This window comes from Protobothrops mucrosquamatus, unplaced genomic scaffold, assembly GCF_001527695.2.
Source record: "Protobothrops mucrosquamatus isolate PMUCROS unplaced genomic scaffold, P.Mucros_1.0 scaffold2660, whole genome shotgun sequence".
Classification (NCBI taxonomy): Eukaryota; Metazoa; Chordata; class Lepidosauria; order Squamata; family Viperidae; genus Protobothrops; species Protobothrops mucrosquamatus.
In genome coordinates, this window is record NW_015388709.1 from 115,300 (window position 1) to 124,364 (window position 9,065).

Below are 9,065 nucleotides of genomic sequence, written 5' to 3' on the forward strand. Positions count from 1 at the left end.
GAGAGAAAAGTTTCCGATACTGGCCACGACTTGGTTCAAGGCACAACACGGTGACCTATGGGAGATTCAAGATCACCACTCGCTTCCGGACAGATTCTGGTTGCTATGCCACCACAGGTTTGAAGATCAAACACCTCCTCACAGGACAAGAAAGAACAGTTTGGCATCTTCAGTATACTGACTGGCCAGAGCATGGTTGTCCAGAAGACACAAAAGGGTTTCTATGTATGTGCTTGTCTTCTTCTTCTTTTTTAAACTTACTGTTCATTTTCTATTATTTCTTCTATTATATGAAACCTGCTGAAGCAAAATAGGTCTGGGGCTGATAATCGCCTGCATGGAAATCGATATAATCTGTTGGTTACCATCAACTTACATTTTTAAAAGGCCTGTCTGTAAATGCTGGGGATATGGGGGATATCTAAATAAAGCCTTGAATAGCTAAGTTTTGTCTTACAGCTATGGCTTCCCAGGCCATGTATGAAGTCTAAATGCACACCTTCCACTATGTGCATGGTGATCTAAATCCTATTGTGTGCAATTGTAAGGTTAGCTTATTTTTTTTTTAAAAAGAGGCCAAATCAGTCCTGAAATACATTGTAAAAATACTGAAATCTTGTAAGCTTTAATGTCCTCACAAGATTTCAGCTTCTTTGTGTGTATGTTCGTGTATTTTTTTTTGTGTGTGTGTTTGTTTGTGTGTGTGTGTGTGTGTGTGTGTGTGTGTGTGTGTGTGTGAGAGAGAGAGAGAGAGAGAGAGAGAGAGAGAGAGAGAGAGAGATAATATGCAATTTATAAGATATGTGGACAACATCAATAGTTGTTTAGGTTCTGTGCTAAAACAGTTTATTGCAATATGAAAGAATCATTATGCATTTTGTATGTTAACCTTAATCTCTCTTCCTCCCACATTGCCATAAGGATAATTGAGGACACTTTTGTTTTCATTTCTGCTGTTTTGTTCTGTTAGGAACTTTAGTCATTAAAAATTGGTCATTGCATTTTAATCACAGTTGTTCCCTAGGCGAAAATGAGAAATTGTTGTTAAGGAGACACAAGTACTGTAAATAAATTCATCTCATTTCAGAAGAGAAGGTTGTGAAGAGCAAGCAAGGCTGAAATTTACTGGAATATACCAACATTTCATTGAATAAAATTAATAATAAGTTATTTAAATTCCTAGTTAGAAGGCAAAATATATGTTCATTTATATGTTACATCGTGCTGAATACAGGTAGTCCTTGACTTACAACTGATCACTTAGCAACCATTCAAAGATCCAGCAGACTTATCTGGGTGGTACTTGCAACCTGGATTAGAAGTTCTGATATCCCCCCATGGTCACATGATCACATTTTGTGTGTTCAGCAGTCAGTCTGCATTTACTTCTATTTGCAGCATCTGCAATCACGTGACTGTAATTTATGACTATTTTGCTAGAAACTTGCATTTGCTTCTGGTTTCTGGCAAAAAAAACACCCACTGAGGAAAATAGGTTGTCTTAACAATTGTGATCTTCACTTAATGACCACAGATTTGCTTAAAGACCACTGCAAAGAATGACATCAAATAGGGTCGGTCAAGTGATGACCTGTTGAATGACCAGCATGACTTACAAAAGATCAATTCACAGTCATAACTTGAGGATTACTGTAGATATATATTCCAGATAAGCGCTAGTGTGCAGCACTGTTAAATTCTCTCTTGAATCAAATGATTTGATAGATACATTTCTGCAGTTTTATTGGCTGCAATGTAGAAGTGGTTTGAAGTATCTTTTTCCAGGATGTTTTGCGTCATCTTATCCAGATCTACAGCCCTGATATTTTTTTTTAAGATCTCCTATCCAAATACTAAACTTAGTTTTGTTTAATTTCTGAAGTCAAAAGTTGNGAGAGAAAAGTTTCCGATACTGGCCACGACTTGGTTCAAGGCACAACACGGTGACCTATGGGAGATTCAAGATCACCACTCGCTTCCGGACAGATTCTGGTTGCTATGCCACCACAGGTTTGAAGATCAAACACCTCCTCACAGGACAAGAAAGAACAGTTTGGCATCTTCAGTATACTGACTGGCCAGAGCATGGTTGCCCAGAAGACACAAAAGGGTTTCTGTGTATGTGCTTGTCTTCTTCTTCTTCTTCTTTTTTTTAACTTACTGTTCATTTTGTATTATTTCTTCTATTATGTGAAACCTGCTGAAGCAAAATAGGTGTGGGGCTGATAATCGCCTGCATGGAAAACGATATAATCTGTTGGTTACCTTCAACTTACATTTTTAAAAGGCCTGTCTATAAAGGCTGGGGATATGGGGGATATCTAAATAAAGCCATGAATAGCTAAGTTTTGTCTTACAGCTATGGCTCCCCAGGCCATGTATGAAGTCTAAATGCACACCTTCCACTATGTGCATGGTGATCTAAATCCTATTGTGTGCAATTGTAAGGTTAGCTTATTTTTTTTAAAAAAGAGGCCAAATCAGCCCTGAAATACATTGTAAAAATACTGAAATCTTGTAAGTTTTAATGTCCTCACAAGATTTCAGCTTCTTTGTGTGTATGTGCGTGTTTTGTGTGTGTGTGTGTGTGTGTGTGTGAGAGAGAGAGAGAGAGACAGAGACAAAGAGAGAGAGAGAGAGAGACAGAGAGAGAGAGAGAGAGAGAGAGATAATATGCAATTTATAAGATATGTGGACAACATCAATAGTTGTTTAGGTTCTATGCTAAAACAGTTTATTGTAATATGAAAGAATCATTATGCATTTTGTGTGTTAACCTTAATCTCTCTTCCTCCCACATTGCCATAAGGATAATTGAGGACACTTTTGTTTTCATTTCTGCTGTTTTGTTCTGTTAGGAACTTTAGTCATTAAAAATTGGTCATTGCATTTTAATCACAGTTGTCCCCTAGGCGAAAATGAGAAATTGTTGTTAAGGAGACACAAGTACTGTAAATAAATTCATCACATTTCAGAAGAGAAGGTTGTGAAGAGCAAGCAAGGCTGAAATTTACTGGAATATACCAACATTTCATTGAATAAAATTAATTATAAGTTATTTAAATTCCTAGTTAGAAGGCAAAATATATGTTCATTTATATGTTACATCGTGCTGAATACAGGTAGTCCTTGACTTACAACTGGTCACAACCATTCAAAGTTCCAGCAGACTTATCTGGGTGGTACTTGCAACCTGGATTAGAAGTTCTGATATCCCCCCATGGTCACATGATCACATTTTGTGTGTTCAGCAGTCAGTCTGCATTTACTTCTATTTGCAGCATCTGCAATCACATGACTGTAATTTATGACTATTTTGCTAGAAACATGCATTTGCTTCTGGTTTCTGGCAAAAAAAACACCCATTGAGGAAAATAGGTTGTCTTAACAATTGTGATCTTCACTTAATGACCACAGATTTGCTTAAAGACCACTGCAAAGAATGACATCAAATAGGGTCGGTCACGTGATGACCTGTTGAATGACCAGCATGACTTACAAAAGATCAATTCACAGTCATAATTTGAAGATTACCTGTAGACAGGGCTTTTTTTCAGCCGGAACGCGGCGGAACCGCGTTCCGGCACCTTTTTCCGGGCCGGCCGCACCGGAAATAGCCCCTCCCACACCGGAAATAGCCCCTCCCAAATTTTACTTGCATTCCTGTTCTCTAAAGGGGCGGTCCTAGGGTTTGATGAGGGCGTGGCCAGGTTTGAGTTCCGCCACCTTTTCTCCNAAATGATTTTTCCAGCTTGTTGTGTATGTTTTTTTTAGGCACTGGATATTCCAAGGATGCTAGAAATGCTGAGGCAGCAAAGGATGATGATGGTGCAAACCCTAAGCCAATACACATTTGTCTACGGTGTTCTCATCCAGTTCCTTAAGAGTTCGAGGCTTATATAAGCTTTCTCCACTCAACTTCAAAAGTCTACTTCTTTGCGAGAGTTTACAAAAGCAGAAGTTTGCCTTCCAGGACTACATGCTTCTTGTGAAGTTTGAACATTCAGTATGCAACTGGACATTGCTTTTGCAGAGGTCATGTTGAAGCGGAAAAGAAAGTAGGGTGGTGGTGGTGGTGGTTTGAAATGGGAATTTGGGTAGGTGCACCATGATTCATTGTGTTCTTCCGATGAAACTATGTTCACTGTAGGCATACAACTGCTGTTCCTAACAAGACATTACTGCGCTGTGCTGAAAATCGTGATGGTCATAATTTTATGAATGGAAAGCTATACTGATGTATACTTGTAGATAGACCGTGGTGAATGAAGTGAGCCCTGCCTATAGAGTAGTCATAAATGGCATCATTGTGCTTGGGGTTTTTTATTTCACTCTCTGTGTGTGAATGTTTGTGTGTGTGCTGATTTTTATATTGGAACCGGCATCAGAAAAGCCATTAAAGGAAGCACTTAAAATAGAGACTGTTGGGCTATTTTATTTTGCCAGAAGTGGGGCACTTCTCTAGAAACTGCAGGTTACAGACAGCACGCAATAACATAAATTGAGTATTTTGTTTAAGATTTGTAACAGGAAAAGAGTTAAATGGAAGATGGTAATGGCTGGTAAAATTTGTGGTACATTAAAAAAGTAGTTGGCAAATCTTTGAAGGGAAAAAAATGAAAATGAGATGACAGAAGCCAGGCAAAATTTATAGCTGCTGCTGTATTATCCTCCAGTAGGAAATGATTGTTGGGTCATATTCCAGGTCAAAAAGTACAGTAAAAGGAAAAGGTTATCCTAGGAAATCCCATGTAGTTCCTCAAAACTTTATAAAGTAGTTATCAATGAAGTGTAGCTCCAGAATGATTTTTTAAAGGAACAGTTTGTTACTTCTGGTTGAAATCAAGGTGAATAGAGATGAATACTTAAACACTTGTTTAAATATTTTATTTATCTAGGGGAGCGGTATGTTTATCTGCTTAGCATGCAATTTTCATTTTAGAAAAAGGTATTGAATGTGGAGCGAGTAAAACAGCATTTGATTTAATGTGGAATGTGGTATTGGTCTGCATAATTTAGCAAAGTGGCTGTAAAATTGCTTTTGTTAATTCCCTTATCAAGAAAGTAAAAAGAAAAAAGAAAAGAAAAAAAGAAAAGAAAAAAGGAATGTTTTTTAGAGTCACCAAATTTATTTCTCTTTTCCTCTGGATAACATCTCCAAAGCAGCCTCTCCAATAACATTATGCTAACATTAGAAAGCCTGCTTGCTTATTAAAGCAGAAGTGACTGGTGGAAAGTGTTTCTATGAAAAGAAAGCAAAAACGTTATATATTTTCCCTTATGCTGTACAATGTGCCAAAGAGAATGGAAGGGAGGGAAGGAAGGAAGGATGCATGGATGCATGCTTCAGGCAGTCATACAACACAGTAAGCATAGTATGATACTTTGAACAAGATGGGAGCTATTTCTTCAAAGCAGTACTATTTGTCCTTTTGAGATTATTATAGTTTGTTAAGCCAGAAGTCAAATTGATCTGTGTTTGTGGTGCAGACTCTAAGAAATATTTCTTTTAAATTTTAGTCATGTCTGTTCTTCCATTATACACTCTCCGGTTGAGATATCAAAAGGTGTTTCTGTGATGCTTAGATTATTTGATTGGTCTTCATGGCAAAAAGAAAAAACAGAAAAAAACAGATGGGTTGATACCTGTGATGCTAATTTCCAGTGTGCAGTCTCAATGTTGCTTGTTTTTTTTCACCACTTGGGAGCTGTGTGTATGAACTGGTTTTCCATGCAATTTTTACCAGGTGACAGTAGCAGGTTGTTTTTTTTGGAAAATGATCCATTTAAGATGTTGGCTTTTGCCTATCTTCCTTGAACGAGCATTTCATTTTAAAAAACTATCTTCTTCGAAATTGCTTTTCAGAAAGTTAGATATTTGGCACAAACTTTTAATGGAAGGATGGGGCCATGCATTAGGCAGGGCTGAAGATACATTTGGAAGTGTTGGTGGCTACAATACTGTACAATAATTTGCAGAATGATGTTCCTAAACCATTCATTTTAACTTTTGAAATGGTAGTCCAAGTCTATAAAAGTGTGTTCCAAATAGTTTTTGAAATTCAACTTTTAATTTTTAAGGCTTAGTTAAATTCTGTCTTTTGGCTCTCTGACGTTCTGTGAAAAAATATTTAGTGTACGTTTTCTGTAAAATGAAACTGCTGTTTATTTGGGCCTGGCTTGTGCAGCACAAAGTAGAAAGGAGGAAGTGGAATTTTAATATTATGGATGAACCTATTTATGAGGTGAGTTGAAACAATAGCAGAGCTCAAGGATTCTGCTCTTGTCTGTTTCTCAGCTGGGATCTCTTCTACCAGTTACACTTGGTAGGGGTGGGGTGTAAGATGGAATAGAATGATTTCTCTGTTCTGCGCTTGAATGATCCATAGCCTTAACTAGCATCCATCACAGAGCAAAATGTACTGCAAAGTGAAGTCATCCTCTAAATATCTAAATTACATGCATTTTGCTAACTTTCATGTGAACAATGATAGACTGTTGCAAGCAATGTGATTTATATGGTTGCCTTGCTTCTTTGTATATGTGGTTTGATGTTCTTAAATCTAAGCTCAAGATCAAATTTATAAGCTATGACACTTACAAACAAACTTATTCCAGTGCAGTGAAGGAGAGAGTGAAAAAAATCTCAGTGGCACAACTGTCCAATCTATGTACAAGTCAGAGGACTATGGGTTTACTCCTTTCTTTGTGAAGCATACTTTTTTCCTTCCTAATCTGCAAAATGTAATTGTAGATCAAATTACTGCAGATAAACTCTCACATTACTATGAGCGGGAGGGGAAAATATTTTGAAGAATGTAAAAGACTGGAAAGAGAGAAGAATGCTCTCTGAATTGAGGATCTTGTTGCTACAATACTGTAGGGACCAGTTTCTTTGCCTTTCTCTTGCCTTTTGGGGGGTATCTAGTTCTTTCTAACTCAATTGTTGCTCTATTCTGAATGTATCTTTTGGGCATAATTTTCTTTAAACTGAATTTTATGTTTTGAACAAACTACTAAATGAACTAGTATGTTGTTTGGCCAAAATCACTGTTGACATGATGCTGTGTTATAAAATTAAGTAAGTGCCACTGCGATTTTTCCCCCCTCAAAGAAGTCCCATGGTGCTAAATAAAATAGCATTTGCTTTAATATTGATGAAACAACCACATAGTTGTGGTTAGTGTATTATAATGCATGTCTTTTTAAAATTCCACTATATTTTGTCCTCATTTTTTGAGCACAGATTGAGAAGAAATTATGTCTAAATATATCGAGAGAAGTTATGTGCCATTTTTATTTTATTAGAACCACCTTTAAACATACGAAGGAAGTTTGAAACAATCTAAAATGAACTTCCAAGTTCCAGAATAAAAATGTCCAGTTAGGTTCGCTAAAATATATTCCTATTAAATCTTAAAAAAAGCTACAAAAATAACCAAATCTGGTCATACTTTTTTACAGACAAAATACATAAAATTAACAATGTCAAACTTTCTTTATGATGCTGTTTTCTTGTATTCATCATGGACCCAAAACATGTCCGGCCTCATTGTTGAATTACTGTGAGACAATTTGGATTCATAGGCTACTACAATAGTATGGAATCTGTTTTGAATTATTCAGTTCTGTGCTTTTTTTCTGCCAAGAAACTACTTGGGTAAGATAAATGAGAGCCAGTTTGGTCTAGTGGTTAAGTCACCAGGCTAGAAACCAGGAGACTGTGAGTTCTAGCCCTGCCTTGGGCATGAAGGTTGGCTGGGTGACTTTGGCCCAGTCACCCTCGCTCAGCCCAGCCCACCTCACAGGGTGGTTGTTGTGGGGAAAATAGGAGGAAGAAGTGTTATGTATGTTTCCTGTCTTATTTATAAAAATAATAAAGGCAGGTTTTTAAAAAAATAAATCTAAATGAACAATACTGCACATTCCCACGCCAGTAGAGTCCTTCCAAGGGACTGAACAGCACTTGTTTGGAAAGGAACTGATCATGAACATCATTCATTCATGTCTTATCATACTGGAGAGATGTGGGTTGAAGTCCAAGAAAACAACTCCCATGCTGCTCTTCTAATGTATGAAGATGTAGTGCTGGAAGTTAGTTTGGGGCAAAAGAATTGATATTGCATGGGGTTGTATGTTGAAATAGATGCCTCAACATCCCACTAGCCTTAAGCAATTAAATCTATGCAAGGGAAAGACAATGATTTTTACACAATTTCTCCTCTTCTTTTTTATGTCAGTATACAAGGATTTTTGCAGTACCTTCCTTGAACAATAGCATGTCTCAAAACTGAAGTATTATTTTTTAATGTCAAGCTAAAGTATTTTTTACACAGTAAGATCTGCTTTGTCTCCATCAAGAGTAAAAATGTATAATTGCTGCAGCTTTAACTCATGTACAATTGAGATGGGTTTTTAAAACAATGTGCAGATTATATTTGATAGAAAGGGTTGTTTTTCTTTGATATGTAATATATGTGAAATGAATTATATTATAGTCTATTTTTGCCATGAAAATAAATTTTTGAAGCGCTTCAAACATGAGTTGTTCCATAACTTTATTGAATACTGATCTTTTGGACATAGAAACAATAATACTGAATACAATGTAAAAATCAATCCATTTCATAATCCAAAAGAGGATACCTTCAAGCATGTTGCATAAAGTTGTTTATTAGAATCCCAATGGTGTTGCGTAACATTTTAGATCAAGTATTTAGTTGCAGGCATTCATACTACAGAAGTAGTATCCTACAGTAATTTCTGTACCGAGCAGATTAGATTACATCAGGCATGTCCAGCTTTTTGGTTTGCCTGGACTGCATTGAGTTAAGAATTGTCTTGGATTGCATATAAAATATATAATATAGATAATGCATATAACAAACTTCTTTTCTTTTGGGGGGTCTTGTGGGGCTGCATACTAGCTGTCCAGGGCCACATGTGACCTGTGGGCTATGAGCTGGAAACACCTGGACTAGATGATCTTCAAGGTATCTACCAATCCTTATATTCTCATACTGAAAACAAATTATGAATCATCAGGAGACTCAATAAAGCATTGT

The 9,065-nt window shown here is 36.8% G+C and overlaps 1 protein-coding gene across 1 annotated transcript in view; it reads left to right on the forward strand.

Annotated features, from left to right (window-relative positions):
* The window catches only part of PTPN21 (protein tyrosine phosphatase non-receptor type 21), a 55,926-nt gene extending 50,233 nt beyond the window's left edge, over positions 1 to 5,693 (forward strand). Inside the window, exons 16-18 of the mRNA XM_015825482.1 lie at positions 1,883 to 2,118; positions 2,374 to 2,378; positions 3,775 to 5,693. Of these exons, the coding sequence (XP_015680968.1) occupies positions 1,883 to 2,118; positions 2,374 to 2,378; positions 3,775 to 3,903 (370 nt within the window). The 3' untranslated portion in view covers positions 3,904 to 5,693. The remainder of the gene's footprint in view (positions 1 to 1,882; positions 2,119 to 2,373; positions 2,379 to 3,774) is intronic.
* The last annotated feature ends 3,372 nt before the right edge of the window (positions 5,694 to 9,065 follow it).